The sequence below is a fragment of the Pelobates fuscus genome, chromosome 12, assembly GCF_036172605.1.
Source record: "Pelobates fuscus isolate aPelFus1 chromosome 12, aPelFus1.pri, whole genome shotgun sequence".
In the NCBI taxonomy this organism is placed as follows: Eukaryota; Metazoa; Chordata; class Amphibia; order Anura; family Pelobatidae; genus Pelobates; species Pelobates fuscus.
Window position 1 is genome coordinate 70,774,571 of NC_086328.1, and position 27,619 is coordinate 70,802,189.

Here is a 27,619-nt window from a genome sequence, read left to right on the forward strand (position 1 = left end):
CATCACTACAGAGGGCGTGCAAGGGAGAAGTGAGGAGCAGGAAGACTGAGCTCCTTTGCTTACGCCAGCGACCTCTCCGGCCCCGGCCAGGTAAATTTTAGCAGAGTAGGCACCTGCAGTGTTTGGGGAGAGCAGGTTCCTACTCTGCCTTACAGAAGATACTCGACCCAGTGATATGTGTGCTCCTGAGATTAATTGTCCAATCTACCTAAAGGATGGTGGTCCTTTATAAATCAGATTTCACAATAAGCAATAAGCAGAATATCAATGTGATTTTGACATCTGAGGTGTGCCAACGTTTCTTAAACTCATTGGAAATTTGGTAAAACATTGGAAATTTGGTAAAACACTCTTGATTTATAGTAGGTGGATTCTCGCAGTTTACCAAAACACCTGGCAGAAGTAATGACAAAAAGAAGAATTAGTATAGTTGAAACAAAATATAGTTAATGTGTTGAAAAGGGAGAAAAGTCTGCAAGAGATTGGTGGGATGTATATACTATACAGCAGATGATATTGGCTGTTGTACTTAATTTAGTTTGGGTTTCTAGAGAACAGAAAGCTCTACTCTGCTTTGCCACTTAGGTTCCACAATCTAATTACCCACTTCCAATGTGATATACAAGGATATTGCTGAATTTCATGGTGTTCTTTGACATCAAGGGACACAGCTTTTTTTTTTGGTGGGGCTTCTGAACTGCAGCTTATTAAAGTGGTTGTGCTGCCACATTCAATTTGTTTTTAACCCCTTAAGGACACATGACGTGTGTGACACGTCATGATTCCCTTTTATTCCAGAAGTTTGGTCCTTAAGGGGTTAAAGATACTGTCCATGATAACCAACAGAGTACAATATAGTGCTTAAAGGTCATCTTTAAAGATCTAGCCATGATCCTATAAGCAACTTTCATGAGGAATCTGCTACCCAGCTTAAAGCAATAGCAGCTAGAGCAATAGCAGCTCTGCCCTGCCAAAAATAAAAAGTGGATACGTGTAGGGACGTCCATAACTTGCATAGCTGCTTCCTGTCTTGTTAGAGGGAAGTAGGAACTCTCTGCCTGAGCTATCTTACTGGTATAATTAAAATGAAAATTGTTTTCAGTTAGTAAAACACGCTTCTAATAGAAGGTTAACATACAAAAAAATTTCTCTCTCTCATCCTTTCACAAGCTTCTGAAGACAAACCTCTTCACCCAAACATTATCTGGTACTCAATAACTCATTCATCTGGTTATTTCCCTTTAGACCACCTATCCTGATCCCTATCGCTCTCTCCCAATCTGTGGATCTTTCACCCTGATCTCTATTTCCCTAGCCACAACTCAATCAGTTTTGTGAAGGAAACTATATACCATAGCCCAGTGGAACGTTTGCTGTTCGATAATATGTTTTCTATAACCTTGCTGTCCTTATATGCTCAATACTTTACCTAATAAAATACTTGTTCTTTAGTCTTAACATAATGTCTCCTCTAAATATTATACCTAATGATATTGCAACTCAATGACTGTATCAAAATGTTGTTTTCACTCATTGTATAATGTGTTAATCTATGTAAAGCATTTTGGATAAATGTATTTTAAGATTTGTTAACTGAAAGTTGGAAAACCAGCATTAAGATTTGCTGACCCTTAAATAACTGTGTTCCTAACATTATGTGTCCCTCTGCCCCCTCGCCCCGCTGGCAATGAAAGGGTTAAAAAACGATGTGCATGTGTAGTGCGTGCATTAGGACTTCCCCATAAGCACTGAAAAAAATACTTTCCTGTGAAATTTATAACACACTGGATGTCCTCATGCAAAGTGTGAGGACGTCCAGAGTCGTTTCACGGAGTGGAACAATGTGAAACTGCATGAAGCGCCACTAGTGGCTGTTTAGTAGACAATGCCAGGCGAAGGGGACAAGGACACTGCACGCAGACCACGTCTATGAGTAGAAGTGGCCTGGTTGTCTATAGTGATACTTTAAGTGTATATGTCTCTGTTTTCCCTTATGTATTTTGTTGTTTATATTTGAGCCATGACATTTTTGGTGTGTGCACAATAAAACAAAATTAATAAAACGTTTTTAATAGTGGTGTGAATTGGCACACAATTATACTGCAGACAAACTCCGTTGGAAGATAGAAGCTCTGCAACATATTTAACCCCTTAAGGACCAAACTTCTGGAATAAAAGGGAATCATGACATGTCACACATGTCCTGTGTCCTTAAGGGGTTAAAGAGACACCAATACTACTTTAATGCATTTGACGGGTTTTGGTTTTATTAATATACTGTATTCTATTACATGCTCAAATCTTTATAGTTTCTTTGCATAAAATAAATAAATGATTTGCAAAATGCTGAACTATACGCATGCCTCGGTAGCCACACACACCACTCCCGGAAAAACAAAAAAGACTGCATTATCAAATATAGGCACAATGTTCAGCCACTGACTTTACGGAATGATCTTTAACAACCTGCACTAGAAGGAAAACACATAGGAATGATATCACTACCAGTTTAGTTTCTTTGATCTGTAGCCAGATTGTGAATTAACAGCAGCACACTCAGCACTCTTGGGGCTGAGACTGTGTGTGCATACATTTGTTAAGGAAGTTTTTCAGGCATGAGGGGGCGTGGTTAAAGAGGCAGGCTTACGGTGCAGCATTCAGCAAGATACGTATTTTTTTGGAATGCTCAAAACTTTGGTGCAAAAAACTATAAACATGCTAATGAGACAAAAATCTAAATTAAATTTGTATTGGTGCCCAGAGTATCCCTTTAAATATTTGATAACTCTTTATTTTAACAAAATATAATGAATTTCACCATTCCATAAAGGTTACAAGGAGTGGAAATACATTTACAGGAAAGCCTATTAAGTTGTCATTACCCATGCTGGATTCATCGGTCTGTAGGATTTCTTCATGTTTGTATGTGCCGTTCATTACCCTGCTGTTTGTGTTTTCTAGTACTCCATTTGGGTAGTGTTCTGCCTCCATTTCCATATCGCTGTCACTTATAAAAATAAACATTTGTTAGTCAGGAAAATTTGAGGAATGGAATCAGCTCTGTGTACATTAGTGTGCATATAGAAAATACAGAGAATCATTAATTAGAACAGAATTTGAGAATCAAACATATTTGCTATTAACTATATAGCAGTCACCTAATTGCAATCTGATCTAACACTTTTTCTCCAGTATTTTTTTTTTTTTTACTCTTTAAACAGCTGCCGATTAGTTTGAACGAGGATGAACAAATAAGACAAAATTAAAACATTATTATAAGTGTTTTGATGCATTCAGAATAAGTTAAAGGATTATAATGCAGGTTTCCTTTTCCCCTAGAACAGCACACATTTTGTAAACATTGCATTTATATATGTACATATTTTGCAATGCACATTAAGAGAACTACTACTCTGGTAAATCATAATGTTGTACTTACACCAGAACAAAGGATAAAACTTGCAGAAAAAAAACTCAGTTCTGAGCTCACTCATCACACAGCTTAACACCAATAAAGATATAACTCACAATTTAAATCATGTCAAGCAGAATTGTAAGTGGCAAATGTCAAAGCAACAACAAAACAGTCTTTACTGATTAATGTCCTAAACCTTCAAATATACCATACACATGCATATTTAAAAGACCACCCAGCATCTGAAACCAACTATCAAAGGATCTGTGAGTAGAGGGGTACGAAAACCTCAATGTTACAGAATTCACTGACAATCCTCTGATAGCCATCCTTGCCACTATTCTTCTTACACTAATCCAAATCTTAAAACAATTTAATAGAATGGCTAGGGTCTCAAAGAACGCATTCAAATATATTTGCTCATTTCATGCGCTGTACAAGTTCATAGAGATCTGTTTCTCTACAACTGGGGTCATCCCAATAAGCTCCATTAACAAACTTTTTGCTGGTTACAAATCAAAAGGTTAAACTCTGTACTGGTTATCACATCATACCACTTATCTTGGTTCTAAACTCTTCAAAATAACCTATAACGTATATACTAGTCTATAAGTCGAGTGCAGTTTTTCGACCAACAATTGTGAAATATGCTGTGACTCGTGGATAAGTCGAGGCTACTGCATTTGAATGGAATTGTTCCCCTTCTGTTTGGTTACCGAACAGACTCTGTGTGGGTCCCCCTTGTTAACACCTTGTAATCACGACCACCCCTGGCTGTTAACCACAGAAAAGCATTCCCTGGGTGGACACCATTTGTATATGCAGACGCACGTGTTCAAACATGGTCATGTATACGAAGTGTCCAAGATTGCATTTTTTGCATGCCTTTGTCATACAATAGATTTAATGAGATTCAATGATCTTTACCTGGTTCATCACAAGCTGGATTTTTGCCTGAACAAAATGTAATTACTTATTTATAAAATACTTGCAAGGCCTTAAACCATGCCTCCAAATCTAACTTAAAAGCTTAAAGCTTAACACAGACTCTAGGTTCAATAGAGGCAAGAAAATGCGACAGCCCTGTCTAGTGCCATATTTGAATCTGGATGAGGAAGGCTGAAAACGAACCTCTGCTCAGCAATGTTCCAACATCTGCTGGAAAAACATTTGTGACTAACATAAGGGCAACAACTTCATAAAATATTGGTCATTTAGTGGCAGCGGGATAGTGAGATAAAAAAAACAAAAAAAAAAAAAAACTGTTTTCCACATTTGAAAGCTATTTTACCATCCTTAAAACCAAAATGTCTAAAAACCACCTTGAGTGTACACAGCATGTGTCTTCATTCTTCTTTTGACATCTCCAAACACCGAGGGGTCTATTTGTTAAAATAGAAATTGCAGATAATTGACGAGGGAACTTCACATTTTAGATCAAAACTGTCAAATTTGAAACCTTTTTTGAAACCAATTTTGTGATTACTCCAGCTCACTCAAAATGAGCAATTTCTGGTTAAATGAGCAATTTCTGGTTTAGTGAACAATCTTCATACTTGCCCTATCAAATCCTGAAGCCATGCATTGTATATCTACTTCCCAATAATTTACCTGCTCTCTTGGTTACTTGTGCTACTATGCGGCTGTGATTTTGTGGAATCTGTGGAGTTTGTTTCAGAGTAGTTGACTGATGATGGAGAGGAAGACGAGGACGAAGACGAAGATGAAGAGCTGAGGCCAACATATTTACTGTTTGACTGCTTGCTTTTCATTGAAGACACACCATTGCTGCAGGTCGGACTTTCTGCACCTTGGGAAAGAAAAGACACTCCAGCGTTAGGCAAGTCCCAAACTATGATTTGTAACCTACTGGAAACAATTGGACAAAAAAAAATATTTCTTTAATGCAAAATCTGACAAACACATTGCAAATGTTGATTAATCTTGTGCATTTTTGCACGTTATTTTAATTTATAAACTGCCATGATGGTATTCTGTGGACTAAGACTGTAGGGTTACATGGATTAACATAATTCTTTAAAATAATAATTAAAATATATACATTTAAAATAAACATGAATAATTTTGTAAAATTTCAAAGAGGACTTTTCTTAAAACCAGATGCAATCTTTAACCCTCTCGTGGCATCTGGGGTAGTTTTAAAAATAAACTCTTAATTGCTTTCTTTTTGCAGAATAATGGAGACAACACAATGAGCAGATTATTTCCACCACCAAAGTGTGAACCCAGACAGCATTTATCTGGTAAACCTCTTTGTGAATTCATTCTCTGGTCTACACAGGAGTACTATGAATAATCACATGAAACCATCATTATGGCCACATATGCCACCTCACATTATCTACCAAAACATTTTAAAAAATTGAAGTTAAGTATTAGGGCATTAATAGGGGTACTTTAGTATAAAATCTCACTAATTAAAAGGTGAAGGGGGTGAGCTGCATTAGGATTGATGGGTATTACCTATATTGTGCAAGTGTGGATTGTTGGCTCCATGTCTAGGACTAAGGTTAGGAGAACCTGGGTAACTTTCTTGGGATTTGGGACTTCGGGAACTAAAACAACGGACTTCACTGTCTGATCCATTCACCATTTCTACAAATTGGCGACACCTGCAGGAGATAAATCAAGTACAGGGATTAAATGAAAAGTACAGAGATCAACTTAAAACATTTCCTTGACCATTAGGCAACATGTTAACATTACACATAATCATAGCCTTTTCAGCAATTAATCTTTCCCTACTGTAAAGTACTTTTGAAAACTGGTATATGAAAACTAATATTGTAGCCTCTGAGTAGAAATATGGCTTATATATGGTTAATTCAAAAGGTGTTATGATTCACAATTAAACAAACTGAACTTTAAATGTGGATTTTGGTTGTTCCTTAAAATCAGTGTGCTAATAGCTATGTCCAGATGAACAATAAAAAGGACCTACAAAACCAGGGCTGTCCAACCTGCGCCCCCCCCCCCAGATGTTGTTGAACTACAACTCCCATGATTCTTTCAATGAAACAGATAGCCAGGGAATCATGGGAGTTGTAGTTCAGCAACATCTGGGGGGCCGCAGGTGTGACAGCCCTGCTCTAGGCGGTCTTGCTGGTAGGCACCTTAAATATATCTGCATCTTTAACACAGTAAAGCAAAGCCTACCATAAAGTACAATTAAGTAAAATAAATGACAATATGACATAAAAAAATAGATATTACTGATCACATATCCCATATACTGCTTATTTAACCCAAAACAATATATGCATTAAACTGATTTGTTACTTCACAAGACTATTTTCCTAATACATAGTCTTTACAAACATGATATTTTTTCGAGTACCAGTAGTTAATACTACTATATGAATATCAACAGCTGGAAACTGCACTATATCATAAAAAAGAAAAAAAAAAATGACATTAGTTAAATTGCACTTATGCGTATAAGTAGATGTTACTACTAGATAGAATATAAAGAGGGCACAACTTAAGAGGTAATAAAGATGTCATCGGTTTCTTTCCAAAATCTGTAAAACTGCTAATCTCCAAAGGGGTACCATTCCCATTTTTATTAACTAGACCTTTGAGATAGTAAATCAGTCTCCAAATTGTCTAACACAAACATTTTTTTTTATTATTTTTTTTTTTTAAGTTAAAGGAATATGACCAATGTTTAGTATTGAAATTAAGTGAACACTTTACTGAAAAACCGCCATATAATGTAATATGTTTTTTAACATCAGGTGATTTTAACTATAGAGTTTTCTTAACCTTTTCATTGCATAGACAGTAGCTTTTAGGACAAGAGCCAGTATAGTAGGCTGTTGGTATTCACATTACACTAGCAACTAAGGTCTAGGTGCACGAGTCGGTGTGGTATGGTAGACTGCCAAAGTATGGGAATTGTTTTCACTTAGTCCACCGATCAGTTCAGCAACCTAGATATAATGATAATAAGTTTGTCCCAGTCTCAGTGTTAGTGAATGGGAAAAAAAACAAACAAACCCATAGACTTGAGGCTATTTACTTGTTACCCTTTGCAGTCAACTAACATTAGGTTAATCCTTCTTGAACAAGACTTAAAACCAGACCAGCTTAGACGTTTTGTGTAGACAGAATAACAATATGTAGACTCCAAGCATGAAAATGTAATGTTCTGGATACATTAACAATTACGTTTGTATAATGAGTTGACAGTAAAGCAACCTCTTGTGACCAATAACATTATTACAATCCGTTCAGGAGACAACAGTCTACCAATATTATTCTGATACATTGTTTCTATGAATATTGGTAACACACATAAGTAAAATTGCACTCTTTATACATCACTTTGTGTTCCGTTCATATTCACTTTTTTATATTGCCCCGAAGAGTACTAAATATAATATACACTTTATATCATTCATATTTCTATCTTGGTGTGAAGAATTAAATTTAAATGTAAAACTAAAATATTGGAAGAATTCCTTTAACTCTACCACCTGGACAAAATATAAGCCCATCCTCATATAATATATTCTATGAGTTCCTATTTATTTAAAAACAGTCACAACAAAGTAATCAGGCCTCAGACAACTTCCTATCATTATTTAACTTACTACTGCAGAACACTGTCACTGAGAATAGTCTTTTTAAGGTGTTTTAATTACCTTTAGTACATATTACAATTGTGTCAACACGTGAATGTGACAACTGAAGAATGAGTTGCCAAGCCATAGGTTTTCAACCATTGTTTTGGTCAATAAAAGTACTGAGTGGGAGGAGTCTGTCACACACTTCCAATTCACACAGTAGCACATACAGGCATTAGAAGCTCTCACAGTGACAACCATGTGATGTGACACAAAGGATCATCTCATCTTTGCCTCTTCTTCAGCTACAGATCAGGGTCTCCATTCTGCTACACAGTTCAGAACGTCATCGGTCAAAGCACATGGAAATATTGGTAAAGCTCAATCTATTTGTGTTTGTGGAAAGGAAGTTATGGGCCAAGTGGGATATATTTAGAAGTACGCATAACAAACATTTAAAGGGGAGTGAAAAGCTTAGAGGGAACCAAAAGAGACAGGCTTTTTAAATGTATACTGGGGAGCAACCACATTCACAAAAAACAGATCTTAAATATGAAAGCACCACATACTGCTTTTAATGTGTGCATTCCTCATGGTGTAAGACTTTCAACACTACTATGTAAATATTTGTTGAACCAGCTTCAAATTCTTATTTTCATTTGAGTTAATATACCTACTTTAACATGAAGAGAAGGTTGGGATTATGTTCTAAAAGACCAGGATAAAGCTGCTGTGTAGCTTCAATAGCTTCACCCACTCTGCCTGCTAGAACCAACTTCTGTATTTCTAAACAAAGATATAAAAATAAATAAATTTGATCAAACATTTCAGACCAGCCACATATCAATCATTTAACTAAATAAACAATCAAATAAGCCAAGTTACTGGTTAAGAAGCAAAAGAATGAGAACATTTTTACAGGTCTAGTCAAAAGGTCAAAATGTTAAAGGACCACTTCAGATCAATTAAGTGGTCTGGGTGCCAGGTCCCTCTAGGTTTAACCCTGCCTGCTGTAAACATAGCAGTTTCAGAGAAACTGCTATGTTGACATATGGGTTAATCCAGCCTCTAGTGGCGGTCTCATTGGCAGCCGCTAGAGGCGCTTCTCACTGTGATTTTCACAGTGAGAAGACGCTAACGTCCATAGGAAAGCATTGAGAAATGCTTTCCTATGGACTGACTGAATGCTCGCATGCGCATTCAGCCGATGACGTCGAAAGGAGGAGGAGAGTCCCCAGCGCCGATGGAGCCCGACGCTGGAGAAAGGTAAGATTTTAACCCCTTCCTCCCCCTAGAGCCCAGCGGGAGGGGGGCCATAAGTTTGTTTTCCTGGCACTATAGTGGTCCTTCAATGGTAAGCATTTTGCATGCTTTGGAGCGCTTATTTTATTTTTTTTAAACTTTCATATAATTTGTGTTACATACAGTCCTTACGCCGGGTTGCTGCTCCCTGACTCCACTACCATGTCCAGAGAACCTGAGGTTCCTCAGTATGAAGTCCAATTAGCTCTCCTGTTAGAAGAGCTAATGACGTTCCTGCAGAGGGACTTCTGGTTCTTGAGGGATAGTAGTGGAGGAGGATCCTGGGTAAGAATTCAAACCGTTCAAAAACGATTTGACTTCTTACAATTGAGGGCACAGGGCACTCCTCGCACTATAACCACTACATCAAACTGTAGTGTTTCTTTAAGACACACGGTGCATTTTGTGAAAAGGCATTTTTTGACACTTAATCATTAATCTTTACAACTTAAAGCAAACATACTTTTATATTTCTTTAAGTACACAAACGACTCAATTTACTCCTAAACTACACAACTTCATAATATTATCTGAGTGTTAACTAATCCCAAACTCCCCAAGAAACACAACACTAAAAATAAACACGATATAACAGCTGTTCTCCTTGGTCAAAGTTCCAAAAACATTTCACTGTTGTTGATACTTGTGATCATTATCAAAGATAAAACAATACAGAAATAACTATTTCATGTTATGTGCGTGAATACCTCTTTAAAATGTATTTAGTAAAGTAAGTCATAACATGCTTCATATCACATATCTTTTCAGTATTTCTTACTTTGTCTATTCTTTATAGAAATCTGCTCTTCTGGGATGTTTGTTTCTGTCACTCTTGCGAACGCAGTAGCTGTAGCACAGTACCCATGATGCACCAGGTATGACGACACCATACTACACAATCACAGGACAAAAAAAAAAAATTAAGCAACTGCAAAGATAATTCTGTACCAATCTCAGCACCCATTCATATGGAAATAAGGCATGTTTTCCATTCAAACATTACCTCTTTTGGACATGAATTGGCCCTGATAATATAAGCAATATTTAGAAACTGCCCATAATAAAATATATACCCCATTCACAAATAATACTGAAAAGTTGGATACCGACATTTCAGGAGTGACCAGCATTGCATTCCCCAACCATGTAAACAGTCCTTCACAGTAAAGTTAGAGAACAAATACTCATGTTTGATTGAGGTAAATAAACTTCCTTCAGTCCTGTAACATTAGCAGTGGTATAAGAATGCTGTGACAGAGGCAAAAAAATATTGCTAAACTGTCCATGTCTGGCATATCCTGAAATCCTTCTGTACTTGCGATTGGCTTTAATTGGGAATCATAGATGCCCAACGCTGCCCTACCATGGCTCCTGAACAAAAAGCACTGATAGCAGCGACCTGCAATCCCACTAAAATACACAAAGTGCCGATGGAGTGATCTATTTGCCTGTGGGAGTGTAAAAAAAAGACAAAAAACTGCATGCCCATGTCCCAAGTGTCAGGCAATTTGAATATGAAAATCCTTGATAGTGATCAAGAAACTTGGTGACAACTGGTAAAATAATCCAGAAACTGTATAAAAACACCAAAAAGGTCATGTCCCTGTTACAAAGTAAGACATTGGTTTGATATGATTGGTGACCAAAAAAAACCTATTTAAATAAATCTATCCTCCCCAGGAAATCTCTCTGGTCACAGAAAATAATTTTCAGATTAAATATATATGCACACAAACTGGGTTCTAGAGACAATTTTAAACCAACACTCTTTATCACTGTGTTGGCTAAAGGACGCACTACTTACGGGGCACAACAACAAAGTTAAACGATCTGAAAACAGCTCAACCCTCTGGGATAACGACTTTATTGAGATGTTACTTTATGGCTACCTTGATCTGTGGTATTTGTAGATTAATAAAATGTGTTTGTAACAGGAGAAAAGGGTTTGAGACAAACAATTACAGAGGACTCCCCTTTTCACAACATCAGGGCTTTAATTGGATCAGGTAATCGTGAATGATAACCTAGGAGTAAGCTCTTAGGAGATAAGAATGATCTCTGTTAACCATGTTTTCAAGAACACACTTTATGACTTGCTTTTCAAATTATATATTTTGTTATTCAATACACAAATTATAGGATTGCAAGAAAATACAACCTGGATTTGTTGTGAACTTTTCTAACAAATAAAAAAAGCAATCTCACTTCATAGACAAATAGTGAATTAAGGAATTGCTTGTGATAATTACTTTTGTAGCATTGCTTGCCATTCCCCAAGACGGTCACCAATTGGGAAACGTGTGATAGTGCCCTGGATCTTTGCTCTCCATTCTCGCATGTAGTCTTCAATGTCAAATACAAAGGGTTGCTGACCAAAGTTTGCATCCACAATTTCCCCTGGAGTTTGAAGACCCACAGTAGGGTAGAGGTTGGACTGAAGAGATAAGAAAAAAAATATATATACACAATTAGTATCATTACTTAGCCCAGTACAATACCCAGTTTCAGACAATGGTTAAAGGCAAACTATAGGCACACAGACCATTTCATCTCTGGTGCACTGTCAGCCCCTTAACCCTGCAGCTGAAAACATAGCAGATTTAGAGAAACTGCAATGGTTTCATTGAAGGTTTAAGACTGGAAACACAGCCTCCTTGCTCACAAAAAAACTCTTTAATGCCCTCATATCCCAAGGACACAAATATTAAATTCAATAAAACATACAGGGCACTAAAACCTAAATGCCATAATATGTTACCTGCATGATCTTCCTCTCAAAAAAAGAGATTCCCTGACAGACCAGAGTCTCCCCAGTTCTATAATTCCACAATGGAAGACCTATCCTGGAACACTTTGCAAGTCAGGAGGGTTTCTACTACACACCCCACTCATCCAAGGGCACATTTCAGATCACAAATGCCAATTTGAGTCATTCTCCCCCCCCCCTCTCGGTGCACCTCCCTTAGGAGGTTAGGGGTCCCCACACCCACTCGCATCTGCACTCACCGGGCCATCCCAAATTCAGGGCCACAGAGCCATTACTGTCCCGACAATCTGAACTGCTCACCTGCCAGACCCCTCCCACAATGCGACTGTATCCTGTAAACGAGCATGAACCCGCCAGACTCGCTACTCATACACCTCACAATCCTCATTGACAAACCGCAAACACCTACTACAGGGCTACCGCACTAATGACATACACATGCTTGCTCCAACTACACTCTAATTTCCCTGTCATCTAATTACCCTATGTTGTTAACAACCCTGTTGAACAAAAATTGAGAAAACAAAAAGTGCTAATTGCTTGATATGTAAAGCAGATGCAAATCTCGCTCCGCACTGCACGAATAACACCCGCTTTTATTGCTCTCAACCCGTACTAACAAATATGCAATGCTTTTCATGATCACAAAAATGTTATGCTATGCCTGAAAACCTGTTTGCGCCTGCTGTTGTGGCGGCGCAAACCTGCTTGTTTACCATTTGCACTACCAAAATAAAGAATTTTTAAATAAGGAAAGAAAAAAAAGATAATGGATGGCACACAACTTCCTGGAAACTGAGAGAGGGTCCTACAAACCAATGCCTACAACTACACATTTTCAAATACATAAATCCCCTGTTGCCAAGATGTAAACCTCTGGATGCTTTACCCTGTAGTAAAACCAATTAAACTTGCCTTACTGATATGCATGAACGAATATTGAGAAGTGATACAAGGGTAAATACACAAAATCTTAAGATTTACATATCACAGTAACCTTTATAAGGTGTAAACATATCACTGGTATCACTCTCCTCCCCCCCCCCCCCTTCACATTCACACCAAAAATTTATTATAAAAACATATTGAAAAAAAATCAAATCAAATTTTATACTCACAGGAAGGTCTGTAAAAGCAATACCTAGAGAGGAAGAGAGATAAGTACATTATTAAAGGGCACTATATATTTAAAAAAAAAAAACTAAATAAAAAAAAACAAAAAAAAAACACATTTCAATCAAGGGCATATCCCACAGATCGTAAAATAGCCCATAAATAAAATATAATGTACCATGCAGTAACAAGTGGCACTTAGTTCACCTTCCTATGGTTGGTTGAGGTTTTTACATTGTTAAAGGACCACTCTAGGCACCCAGACCACTTCAGCTTAATGAAGTGGTCTGGGTGCCAGGTCCAGCTAGGGTTAACCCTTTTTGTTTTTTATAAACATAGTTTCAGAGAAACTGCTATGTTTATAAATGGGTTAAGCCTTCCCCCAAATCCTCTAGTGGCTGTCTCATTGACAGCCGCTAGAGGCGCTTGCGTGATTCTCACTGTGAAAATCACAGTGAGAGCACGCAAGCGTCCATAGGAAAGCATTGTAAATGCTTTCCTATGCGACCGGCTGAATGCGCGCGCAGCTCTTGCCGCGCGTGCGCATTCAGCCGACGAGGCAGAACGGAGGAGGATCGGAGGCAGAGAGCTCCCCGCCCCGCGCTGGAAAAAGGTAAGTTTTACCCCTTTTCCCCTTTCCAGAGCCGGGCGGGGGGGGGACCCTGAGGGTGGGGGCACCCTCAGGGCACTATAGTGCCAGGAAAACGAGTATGTTTTCCTGGCACTATAGTGGTCCTTTAAGCAACATGGTATAATTAAATAAATGCTGATCCTCCATCCACCCAAGATTGCTACACAGGAAAAATATCTCTGTATGAACAGCAAAAATTTTACATACAAAGTGCAGAAGGACATTCTCCCTGGCTGACATCCCATTCTACTTACTAGGAATAAACCAATCAACCTTTTTTTGGTTTATAATGATGTGTACAGAACCCCTTGATGGCAATATTACCCCAGGGTTGACTTATGTATCCTCTGTATATAGCGATATGCAAAAAGATTGATCCAACTTAAAAATAAGTCCCTTCCTATAAACCTAAAGCCACTTATCTGAGCAGTAATTCCAAAATAAAATGGAATAAAATAAAAACACTATAAGAAAATTAAATCAACATAACCTTACAAGAATGAAAACAAACGTAACAAATGGCGTTTATGGTCTCACTTAGAATGTCAAGCTGAAGCAAGTCTGTAGAAACTGGGCCATGTAGACAAAAATGCAGTGGGAAATCCACAATGCAGTTTAATGAACACAACCTGAAGGTCATAACATTGAAGGACAGAAAGAAATCCAGGAATGTGCTTGAACACCATCTGGCAGAGCCATATGAAAAAATCTTCTAAGAAACTCTATAGCAGTGAATATTTGAGTTAAAGGGACACTGTAGGCACCCAGACTAATTCAGCTTATTAAAGTGGTCTGGGATCTTTGTCCCTTTTGCACCTAGTACTGCAATGTAAAACACTGCAGTTCCAAAGAACTGCAATGTTTACATTGCAGCTCTAAGTCTGCACTCAATGGCTGTCTACCAGACAGCCACTAGAGGGCTTCCAGAACGAAATGGATCTTCAGTCCGTTATCTGATGCTGGACTTCCTCAAGCTCTGCATGAGGACCTCCAGCGGCAGATTTTCCCCCATAGGAAAGCATGTATTAATGCTTTCCTACGGGGAAATCCTAATGCGAGTTCCGCTATTGCCGCACATTAGGTCTTTCCCCCGCCAGAGCGTGGGCGGAGCCTGATCCAGTGCAGAGGGACATCGGAGCTGGATTCAGGTAAGTGACTGAAGGGGTTTAAACCCCTTCAGCGCTGCGGAAGGGGGCGCGAGGGAGGAGGTACTGTAGGGACCTATAGTGCCAGGGATTTGTTTTCCTGGCACTATAGGATCCCTTTAAGAAATCTTTCTTGTGGAAAGGCAACAAGCATAAGAGGCTGTAATGCAACATGATAGAATAGAGTGACCATGCATTATGAAGAGATGATTTCAGTTTAGAAAAATAAACACAAATAAATCAAAATTAATTAAACTTTGAAATCTGAGCAAGCACTTCACCGAATTTCCTTCTGTCCCTTTAAGGTGGTATATATTTCCTTTGTTTGTTTATTAAAATAGAACACAATGGGGAGGGTGTGGTCTGGCTTTGAACTACGTGGCTGTGTGGTGATGTAGCTCTGCTGCTAATAGCCCATTGAAACATAGCACGAGTGAAACACGGAACACCGGGGCAGAGCAAGCTTTTTTTTTTATGGCCCAACAGACCGAGAGCAAACAAGCAGCTCCAATAGACTTGCCACATGATGGCAGAGACAACGAATGTGAGGGAGAAGTACCACAAGACTCCCCTGTGCCGGAAGCCCTACCAATTACACAATCCATACTCCAAACTATGATGGACAATATATCCAATAAATAATTTCATAAACTGCAAAGGCGGTGAGTAATATCTGAAAAGATAGATTTGGGCTCCAGTATGTCTCACATGGAGACAATGATCGGAAAATTTGTGGAAGCCCATAACGATCTAGCAGACCGTGTCAAACAAATGGAAGCCAAACTAGAGACAAACAATTACGTTTACGAGGCTTCCCAGAGTTGATAACACCAGCAGACCTACCATCATGGCCTCCTCCACACACTACTCACTGACGTTTCAAGCACACAAAGTAGCCAAACCAACTTACCTTCCAGCTTCTGTTTCTAGAGACATACTGGTGAGGATACACCACCATCACATAAAAGAAGATGCAATGTGTGCTACTGGATTGAAGAATGGTCTCCCTCATCAATGATATTTCAGCCTTTGCTGACATCTCTGTGGCAACGCTGAGCCACAGGAAGGCATTTAAAGAAATCAACACCACTCTTTGCTCCACTCAAATACCATACTGTTGGGGCTTTTCAGCAAGGATAATTGCAGATCGAAACGGATGACAGACCATAATATAATGTCCAGAAGGGGGAAGGAAAAATTGCATTCATGGGGCACAACTATCATCATCTCTGCAAGTACTGCCACCAGGAAGCCCAAGACTACAACCAGAATGGAAAAGGGTTTGCATCTAGGAGCATAGAGCAGCATTAACTGCTTCTAAATTTAAAGTATTGTCGACATGGGAATTTCTATAGAGACAACACTCCGTAGCCACAATAAGAGATAATATCAGTAACCATCAAGCGAGATTCTACCTTCCTCATTACCGTCCTAGAGAAACATCAAAGTGCCAGCTTACTCGCAGATAAGAACTTAACAACATTATTGTAGATTTATGGTGTATTTAGCATACTTGTTATAATGTCTTGACATTTATAGCCAAGACTTGAATTCTTCAGAGCATCCCTCACTTCACTAAACAAGTAGTCAGCCCAGAAAGTAGCAACACTTCTACAGTCGCTTTTCCTGAGTCTTGGCTACTTCCAACATAAACCATGACTGGTACAGGGAGTTTACAATTTATTCCAAAACAAGACACTCATGCCTTATGCTGAGCTGCAGTTCCTCTACCACATGCCTTCGGAGACAATGTTCTACCTTCAAATGATATCGTTTTTGACAAAACAGGCACCAACCGTTGTTAAACACCAGAAACATTTGCAAACTTCCAAAAACTCTGCCTAAAACTCGCTCCAACCAAATGGGGCCACAAAAAAGGCTTGCCAGATGTGGGAAACTTTTCGACTCAAGTCCACAAAACATAACAGATAAGCCCATCACACGTAGTTTCCATCAAATATCGAAGAACTGGTCACAAGAAAACCCCACTAGGCAGAAATAATAGCAAATATGACTTAATTGGGGAAGAAAGTTGAAACAAAAGATAGGAAACAAACGATAGGTAGCTCACCGTCTAACAACTGGGCCCTAGGTCTCCAACCAGGGCTGCCTTATGGCTTTAGATATGGTGTATAGAGTCTCAGTTTGAAATACTGCACATAGAAAGTGTACCTTCACCCCTGGCAGAGTCATTAATGCCCATAAAAAAAAGTTCCTGATGGACCAGCTGTAACAAACTGATTTTTTTCAAAGAGGAAACACTTCTAGCTTACCTGGCAATTTTTTTTTCTATGTTAAAAATATACTAAATCCTATAATAACCACTGTCCATTGTGCCAGGGAGACTGCAGAGGCACGATCTATACACACACACACACACACACACACAAAAAAAGCACTTTACCAAGTTTTGGTGCTTAAAGGGATCCTATAGTGTCAGGAAAACAAATCCGTTTTCCTGGCACTATAGGTTTAATAGCATCAAGACATACCAGATATTTCAAGTTCAGCCTTTCTCACAACTATTTCTGCAGTCGTCAAATAAAATGTTTTATAAATAGTACACAATTTAATACGAATAAAAAAAGTGTGAGAAATTAAGGAATGTTATGTTCTGCATTTTAAAGGGACTCTATAGTCACCATATAAAAGCAAGAAAGACAGGTCCCCCAGCCTTCCTTCTTGCTTTTATATGAACTTTCATTAATTAAAAAAAAAAATTCGGTGTTTTTATATTAAAAACTTACCTCCGTTCCAGCGCCGAGCTCCCCGCTAGGCCGCGCCCCCCTTTTCGTCAAAATGACGAAATCGCGGGGCCCAATGGGACGGCTTCGCGCTGGACCAATCGCGTTCTTCATAGAGCGGCATTGAATGCCGCCCTATGAAGAACCTGAGCGCTTTACCGCGCATGTGCGCGGAATGCGCGTTCGCGAGCTGAGCTGTCTGACTGACAGCTCAGCTCGCTTTCTAAAATTATCAATAAGGGGGGGGGACCTACTGTCCCCCCCCGGCCCCCACCCCTGTGCGGCGGGTGGGGGCCCTAAAATTATCAATGGGGGGGGGACCTACTGCCCCCCCCGGCCCCCACCGCTGTGCGGCGGGTGGGGGCCCTAAAATTATCAATGAGGGGGGGACCTACTGTCCCCCCCCCGGCCCCCACCCCTGAGCGGCGGGTGGGGGCCCTACAATTATCAATAAGGGGGGGACCTACTGTCCCCCCCCGGCCCCCACCCCTGTGCGGCGGGTGGGGGCCCTAAAATTATCAATGATGGGGGGACCTACTGTCCCCCCCCCGGCCCCCACCCCTGAGCGGCGGATGGGGGCCCTACAATTATCAATAAGGGGGGGGACCTATTGTCCCCCCCCGGCCCCCACCCCTGTGCGGCGGGTGGGGGCCCTAAAATGATCAATAAGGGGGGGGACCTATTGCCCCCCCCCGGCCCCCACCCCTGTGCGGCGGGTGGGGGCCCTAAAATTATCAATAAGGGGGGGGACCTATTGTCCCCCCCGGCCCCCACCCCTGAGCGGTGGGTGGGGGCCCTAAATACAAAGGGGGGGGGGACCCTAGTTAACCCTCCCCCCCCCCCAAAAAAAAAAATATCTCCCTACCTACCCCCCTCACCCTAAAAATAATGAGGGGGGACCATTAACTAAAAACCTGTAAAAAAGAAAAAATGAGATAAAATCAACTTACCATTCGATGTTTTCTTTCTTCTAAAATCTTCTTTCTTCAGCCCCAAAAAAGGCCAAATAAAAATCCATAATAACCGACGCAATTAAAAAAAAAAAAAAAAAAAACGAGCGCAAAAAAAATAATCCATCTTCACCCATGGAGGGCTCCGCGCAGACTGAGCTCCGCAGGGTGGGGAAGGCTTATAAAGCCTTGCCCCGCCCTGCAATTAGGCTAAGAACACTCTGATTGGTGGGTTTGAGCCAATCAGAGTGCTCTTTGTCATTTTACAAGCGTGGGAAAGTTCTTTGGAATTTTCCCACGCTTGTAAAATGACACAGAGCACTGTGATTGGATGGGTTTCAAGCCATCCAATCACAGTGCTCTGTGTCATTTTACAATCGTGGGAAAATTCCAAAGAACTTTCCCACGCTTGTAAAATGACACAGAGCACTGTGATTGGATGGATTTCAAGCCATCCAATCACAGTGCTCTGTCATTTTACAAGCGTGGGAAAATTCCAAAGAACTTTCCCACGCTTGTAAAATGACAAAGAGCACTCTGATTGGCTCAAACCCACCAATCAGAGTGTTCTTAGCCTAATTGCAGGGCGGGGCAAGGCTTTATAAGCCTTCCCCACCCTGCGGAGCTCAGTCTGCGCGGAGCCCTCCATGGGTGAAGATGGATTTTTTTTTTTTTTTTTTTTTTTTTTTTTTTTTAAATTGCGTCGGTTATTATGGATTTTTATTTGGCCTTTTTTGGGCTGAAGAAAGAAGATTTTAGAAGAAAGAAAACATCGAATGGTAAGTTTTTTTTATCTCTTTATTTTTTTTATTTTTTTACAGGTTTTTAGTTAATGTTCCCCCCCTCATTATTTTTAGGGTGAGGGGGGTAGGTAGGGAGATAATTTTTTTTTTGGGGGGGGGAGGGTTAACTAGGGTCCCCCCCCCCCTTTGTATTTAGGGCCCCCACCCACCGCTCAGGGGTGGGGGCCGGGGGGGACAGTAGGTCCCCCCCTTATTGATCATTTTAGGGCCCCCACCCACCGCTCAGGGGTGGGGGCCGGGGGGGACAATAGGTCCCCCCCTTATTGATAATTTTAGGGCCCCCACCCGCCGCACAGGGGTGGGGGCCGGGGGGGGACAGTAGGTCCCCCCCCTTATCAATAATTTTAGGGCCCCCACCCACCGCTCAGGGGTGGGGGCCGGGGGGGGACAATAGGTCCCCCCCTTATTGATAATTTTAGGGCCCCCACCCGCCACACAGGGGTGGGGGCCGGGGGGGGACAGTAGGTCCCCCCCTTATCGATAATTTTAGGGCCCCCACCCACCGCTCAGGGGTGGGGGCCGGGGGGGGGGGACAATAGGTCCCCCCCTTATTGATAATTTTAGGGCCCCCACCCGCCGCACAGGGGTGTGGGCCGGGGGGGGGGGGGACGACAGTAGGTCCCCCCCCTTATTGATAATTTTAGGGCCCCCACCCGCCGCACAGGGGTGGGGGCCGGGGGGGGGGACAGTAGGTCCCCCCCCTTATCGATAATTTTAGGGCCCCCACCCACCGCTCAGGGGTGGGGGCCGGGGGGGGGACAATAGGTCCCCCCCTTATTGCTAATTTTAGGGCCCCCACCCGCCGCACAGGGGTGGGGGCCGGGGGGGGACAGTAGGTCCCCCCCTTATCGATAATTTTAGGGCCCCCACCCACCACTCAGGGGTGGGGGCAATAGGTCCCCCCCTTATTGATAATTTTAGGGCCCCCACCCGCCGCACAGGGGTGGGGGCCGGGGGGGGACAGTAGGTCCCCCCCCTTATCGATAATTTTAGGGCCCCCACCCACCGCTCAGGGGTGGGGGCCGGGGGGGGGGACAATAGGTCCCCCCCTTATTGATAATTTTAGGGCCCCCACCCGCCGCACAGGGGTGGGGGCCGGGGGGGGGACAGTAGGTCCCCCCCCTTATCGATAATTTTAGGGCCCCCACCCACCGCTCAGGGGTGGGGGCCGGGGGGGGACAATAGGTCCCCCCCTTATTGATAATTTTAGGGCCCCCACCCGCCGCACAGCGGTGGGGGCCGGGGGGGGGGAAGGAGAGTAGGTCTCCCCCCCCCCCCCCTTCAACCACTATTGTGGACAGTAAGCGTCCCTGTGGGTTCGGGCTTCAGCTGTCAGCTGAAGCTGAAGCTGAAGCTGTCAGCTGAAGCCACGCCCACAGCAGTGCTGACAGGCTATCAGCACACAAAGCGCGTTCACAGTGCTTTGTGTGCTGATAGCCCGTCTGATGCATTCACCCAGAATGCATCGGACGAGAGGCCTTTTTAGGGCCTCTGAACTCGGAAGTCCCTCTGGTGGCCGTCTGATTGACTGCAACAAGAGGTGTTCCAAGCTTCCAATGTAAACACTGCATTTTCTCAGAAAATACAGTGCTTACAAGAAAAAGGCTCCGGGTAGCTGTAGCACTCACCTGAACAACCTCATTAAGCTGAAGTTGTTCAGGTGACTATAGTGTCCCTTTAACTTTGAATGTCATAAAAACGGTCAGCTTTTGCTGCAAAAGAGTAAGCATATTTATATGCTGCGATACCCCACAAGTGCAATGATGCCCCTCATCTGCAGGTTTTATAAGTTACAGGGTCAATTCTCAGATATTTCTGCAGGGTCAATTCCCAAGCAGTCCCCCTGCAGCCAATCCAAGGCACATGATTGTGGTGTCACTGCGATCGCATGAATCTGATATGCTTGATTAGCTGCACGGGGATTGTCTTGGTTGTCAAGCAAGCCTCATGATTGCGAATGGCACAGTGGGTAAGAAGGAGTGCCGGTCAGAGGGCAGATCATTAGAGTGTGCTTTGCCACCATAATGTTGTTAAAGACCTCCTTTTGTAGGACGACATAGCACACTTCAAAAATCGAGAAGTGGTTAATTTTGTAGCCTCTACACTTTTACTAGTGCCATAATATCCTTCATTAGAACAGGTGCCAAAACAGTACGGCAAGGTGAGGTGTTACCATTGATTTATCAAAAGGACAAGTTATATTTTCATCCGGAGAATCAATGCTCCTTTTTAAACGTGGCATTACCTTACCAGCCTTACCAACATTGTTGTGGTCTGTAACAAATACCAAATCTGTCTCATGTGCACCTTCTCTAACTCACTTCCATTATGATGCAATAATAATTATAACAACAGCTAATGAAAAAACCATAATCAACGGACATGTATCAGAAAGTAAGAAGTTGATGGCAGTTACACTGACCCAAACTATGTCCATTCTTAGTGTAAAAACAAGTGTTGTTGATTAAGTTAACACAGCAGCCAATTACATCCCCCGTGGTAAAAGTAGGTCCATAAGGTTGTCCAGTCCCCGAAGAGCAGAATGAATGTCCATCATCACCATGGTAACCATAAGAATGTTTATCCCACCCTGTAAAATAAAAATCACAAAAAGAAAATTATTTTATTAGGAGCAAAATATTTTTATTGTGGAAGTTAAACAAACAAAAAAAAAAAAATGCATTTCTCAGTTGGACAAGACTGGGCTAAGGATAAATTATAAACATGAAGGCAAAGATATAAAGAGAAACCAGCGGCCTTCTGCACAATTCCAGGAGACTTGACCGGTGCAGTACAGCATCATTCAATCTTAAAATTATGTGTTTGTCACGAATCTTAAGAGAACAGGGAAACTAACGTGTCATGCATGATGTCAGCAGTGCTGCGTCACACAAGCATTGCACCCAAACAATGAGGTGTAGCTAAGAAAAATATGCAGGCAATCTGCCTCTGCTACTCCTATTACAATCTCCCACTCACCAATTATACCAACTTTTGTCACCCACCTCTTCAAAACATCTTATCCTAGTTCCATAGCTTTAAACTTTAGCCCACACCCACCCTAATTTAAACAATAACGGGAATAAGAAAAGTTACATTTCTAAATTTTGTAGCATATAGAAAATAATAATACTTGTTTTGAAGGCACTCAACTATTTATGAACATGATGTACTGGTACCAGGGTCAATCCCTCATATAATGCAATATAAAAAAAATATCTAAATGTTACCACGTTCTCTAAACCTACTTGGAAAGAATAATGGAATATATTTAGTTTCCAAAAAAATACTTGTTTTTTATTTTTGTATAAACCAGCATGAGAAGTCCATACGCTTGTTGTGAGCCTTAATGTGCAAAAACGAATATTCGTAAAAGTACAGAGAAAGTATAAGTATTCAGTAAACAACACACTGTACTTCTATACAATATCATTTACCAGCGGTTCCCAAACTGTGTGCTGTGGCGCCCTGGGGGGCTGCAACGTGCACACAGGGGTGCTGCGGAATGTTTCCCCAGTGCTAAGATTATAGAAACATTACTGCTGAACAGGGACCCGGTCAGATGCCGCGATCTATTAAAACAACGACCGGGCCCCTGTAATGTCGGTCGGCTGGGAGGAAGTAACAGCCTGTCACTTCCTCCCAGCATCCTGCAGGGAGAGAGTGCAGGAGGAGGCAGCCGCAGCATGAGGGGAGAGGAGCATGAAGACTCCAAGGCACCCTCCTGGCACATAAGGTAAAGTAACATAACAGAAGGGTGGCTGGAGATATTTAAAAAAAAAAAAAAAATTAAAAAAAACTAAGCGCGGTATTCAGTAATAATTTTGCATAAACCAAGCAACAAACAATTTAAAAGAAACCTGCAGTTTACTAATGGTGTTTGAAAGTCTCTTTTAGAGTCAAGTCAAATGTTTTATGAAAAATCTAATAAATTAATACTCCACTGGCTTGTAAACTTTGACATCAACCTTTGGGTGAACAAATGGTCCCCATTAAAAAAATATCTGGACAGTTTATTAGATTACCTACGCAAATCTGCTCCCCCTTCACACATTTTTTTGCTAAAAGCACCAAACTGGACACAGGGATTTGACTTGGACCTTTTTTTTTTCTTCATGAATCAATTTCAATTCAGTCATGAATAGGAAATGGTCAATTTGGCACCAGTACCTACCAATATATGGATGATCACATATATGGGGAATATAGCATAAAAGCATATTCCTATTAATGAGTTAAATAAAGTTGCCATTTTGAGGCTAAATAAAAAATTAACAGTATAATTCACAATTTATCCACAAGATGCCGCCAAAGGATTACTTTAAAAAAATGCTTCACCGTGAAATGCTAGATAGAATTTCTCTAGCAAAAAGAAAAAAAATGTAAAACAAAAGCTCTGCATTGACATTTTTAGTTATAACATTTCCTCTCCTGAGGAAATTTTTTTATAGCTACAATCAAAAAAATAACTTAATAAACAAGTAGCCTGCCCAGTGGTCAGGCTGCTTCAGTGACAGGCACCTGCTGTTGGCGTGGTGTCTGTCACTATGTGGCTATTGTGCTGGGCTCATGGCAAGCAGGGTCTGAGGGAACTCTAACATAGGGTGCCTGCCATACTTTGCTGTACAGAGGGGACTAAATGGCAAGCATCGCTGTCCATGTAATGACTGACTGAATTACAGGTGAAAGCAATGTGGCAGGCACATTATCAGTATCGAGGGGGAGCTGCGAGGCAAGGTAGGCACCGCTGTCAGTGTCTGTTTGTACAATAGAGAAGGGAGGGATTTAGCCGGGCACGTTTTAAATTAACTCTGTCTGCACTCCCCGGCTGGCTCCTACGCTGCCTGTCTGTACAGTTTATTTAAGCAGGTACCCGATCACACATTAGGTGCCTGCCTTAAATAAGTCCTGTCATTCAGCGTGGGAGCTGGCCATGGAGTTCATCAAATTACAGCAGTGCCTGTTGCCATTAGTGCAAATTAAAGCAGCCACTGTCCTGTCTAAGAGGCTGGAAGTGGCTGCTAGCTCCATTTTAGTTTGCGCTAATGGCAACAGGCAAGGAGAGGAGCTGTGAGGCAGGACAAGAGGGAGCTGTGTGAGGCAGGACAAGAGGGAGCTGTGTGAGGCAGGACAAGAGGGAGCTGTGTGAGGCAGGACAAGAGGGAGCTGTGTGAGGCAGGACAAGAGGGAGCTGTGTGAGGCAGGACAAGAGGGAGCTGTGTGAGGCAGGACAAGAGGGAGCTGTGTGAGGTTGGGAGAGAGGAGTCTGGTAACCAGAACTACATACCTCACTGGCCAGCGATCCTCTCCTTCAACTGCATAAGGGGAACTGGAGTACTGACAACTCCACTCTTTGGTGCATGTGGCGGAACCAGCCTTACCACTGGGCATTGGAGAAGACTGATTGCCAGCCTCCTGCCATGTGACTATGGCCCCAGGGATGTATTGCCTGCTCTCCTGTACTGCTGAGGTTTGCTATCAGCTAGGTGGATTTGGCTATGGAGCTTGTCTAGTGCCCTCTGTTGGTAGCAACAGCAATATGCACTACCTGAATCGCAAGACTGGTTCATTTGCATATTCGGGTAGATTTGCATATTGCTTATTCTGCAGGCATGTGAGATAGTTTCTGTTAATTATTGTCTCCCCCACCTCTTTGAAAATATGCCATTGTGTTAGAATAAGTCACTGTATGTTGCCTGCTATGATTTGACGGTTTGTAATTTTATTGAGTTTTCACAGCAATGTTAATGTAATGACCATATGAGCTAGTCCCAAGGAAAATAAAGTTTTAGACAGTTCTTTGTGACCCTCAACACGTAGTCTTGTCTTGTGATTGGAGGGGACAGCTATACTCTCACTGGGGATTGCTATGCTCTGCATACACCCTTAAGCCTTAGTCACTTAGCTCTTTTAAGAGCTGTTCCTGTTACGCTCTCCACACAGTACTGGATGCTGGAGGTTCATACAGGGTGGAAGGGTCTTTCCCACATGGTCCTGGAGGACAGAAGCTGATTCAGGGTGGATAGCAGACAGCAAGACTCCAGTTAAGCTATGGTGGTTGTGGAGTCTGTGGTGGTTGTGGTGTCCAGTGCAGTGCTTGTGGTCCTCAGTGCAGGCTAGGAAGCATCCATCAACGTAAGGTACTCTGTCGGAATTACGGGGAGTTCCGTTACAGTGCAAATAGCCTATAAAATGTTAGTAGGCTGACCTGTTTAATAAGGGTGACTTTTGCCCCGCCTATTTGCAAACTAATGAGCTCCATTAAGAAACAATAGGGGACTGTCAGGTGAAGTAGAGCATTTCCAATAGAGTTTAAGCTTATTTTTGTGATGTCGCCCAAAAATCTGATAGGTAGAGTAGATAAAAAGCCTTAACAACAGCAGAGGGAATGAACAAGAAAAATTGCAATACTAATATTTAAAAGGACAGAACACATACACTGACATACAGACACATACAGATACACACACTGTGACACATGCAGAGACACATACTGTGACACACACACAAACACACAAACACACACAGTGACACGGACACATACAGACCCACAGGCATACAGATACACACACAGTGACGCACAGACACATACACTGGCATACAGATACACACACAGTGACGCACAGACACATGCAGTGACGCACAGACACATACACTGGCATACAGATACACACAGTGACGCACAGACACATACACTGGCATACAGATACACACAGTGACGCACAGACACATACACTGGCATACAGATACACACAGTGACGCACAGACACATACAGTGGCATACAGATACACACAATGACGCACAGACACATACACACTGGCATACAGATACACACAATGACGCACAGACACATACACACTGGCATACAGATACACACAATGACACACAGACACATACACAATGGCATACAGATACACACACTGACGCACATACACCGACATACAGACACATACAATGACACACACTAACACATGCAGAGACACATACATGACACACAGATACACACATACAGATACAAAACCCTACCTTTTGGCTGACTGGGTCTGGTGGGAGTTGGCGTCCTGCTGCTCTCCCGGGCCACTCCGCCTGCCCGTCCCCCCCCCTCTCCCGCGTGGCGTGCTTTATGTGCAAACTGGAAGTAAGTAGCTTTTACTTCCTCCCAGTTCTGGCAGCACGTAACACAGGGGTCCGTCGCGCTATTAACCTGCCGCAGCGCGCAACCGGACCCCTGAAGGCACATGTGTATCGGGTGGCCCAATGTGCATGGGTCACCCGATGGACTCAGGCAGCAGTTCCCAGCTTGTGCGGTGGCCAGCACTGCCACCATTACACAAATTTTTCCGCGTACCCCCAGGGGAACCGCTGATCTAGATGATCAACTTCTGGTAGTCTCAGACCCACAGAAGGCAGGCACACAGAGGGATATAGTTCTTTCAGAATTCCTGAAGTTTGACTGCTTGATTAATATCAAGAAAAGCAGTTTCACACCAGTTCAAAAGTTGACATTTCTGGGTGTAAAATTATATGCTCTGCTTTTTCCCTATCTCAGGAACAGTTCCACAGATTGTGGAAGTTTTCTCGGCCAGTTTTTTCATTTTCGCTTGGCAACAGCAAGAAAGTATATGCAACTGTTTAACATCTATATGAGGCCACTGACCCATATCATCCGCCGCCACACGCTTCCCTATCATATCTATGCCGACGATACCCAGTTGTATTTTCGCCTGGCCAAGAAAAAGGAGGATCAAATCAATCTTTCTTCCTGCCTACAGGATATCCAGTCGTGGATGGGAGCCAATTATCTAAAACTTAATGGCTCCAAAACTGAATGCATCATCTTCAGTAACCAGGAGGTGAATAGTATCTTTCCCTCATGGCCGGACTCGTTTTCTCCACCTCAGAGTCCTGCCACCAAGGTCAGAGATCTGGGAGTCATTTTCGACTCCAGGTTGACAATGAAGCCCCAGATTAATCAGGTGGTAAGCTCTTGCCACTACCACCTGAGGCTTCTGAGGTCTATTTTTAGATTCATTGCCTCCTCTGATCAAATCTCGGTGGTCAACGCCATCATCGGTAGCCGATTGGACTACTGCAATGCTCTGTACCTTGGACTGCCTCAGAACATCACACACAAGCTACAGTTGATACAGAACGCAGCT

General features: G+C 42.0%; 1 protein-coding gene across 3 annotated transcripts in view; it reads right to left on the reverse strand.

Annotated features, from left to right (window-relative positions):
* The window catches only part of RANBP10 (RAN binding protein 10), a 59,362-nt gene that overhangs the window by 8,009 nt on the left and 23,734 nt on the right, over positions 1–27,619 (reverse strand). For 2 of the 3 annotated variants that reach the window (XM_063437277.1, XM_063437279.1), the window contains exons 4-11: positions 21,882–22,049; positions 13,192–13,214; positions 11,556–11,740; positions 10,085–10,197; positions 8,682–8,790; positions 5,900–6,048; positions 5,027–5,225; positions 2,883–3,007 (exon numbers count right to left, since the gene is read on the reverse strand). In XM_063437277.1, the coding sequence (XP_063293347.1) occupies positions 2,883–3,007; positions 5,027–5,225; positions 5,900–6,048; positions 8,682–8,790; positions 10,085–10,197; positions 11,556–11,740; positions 13,192–13,214; positions 21,882–22,049 (1,071 nt within the window). The remainder of the gene's footprint in view (positions 1–2,882; positions 3,008–5,026; positions 5,226–5,899; positions 6,049–8,681; positions 8,791–10,084; positions 10,198–11,555; positions 11,741–13,191; positions 13,215–21,881; positions 22,050–27,619) is intronic. The other variant, XM_063437278.1, reaches the window with a different exon arrangement.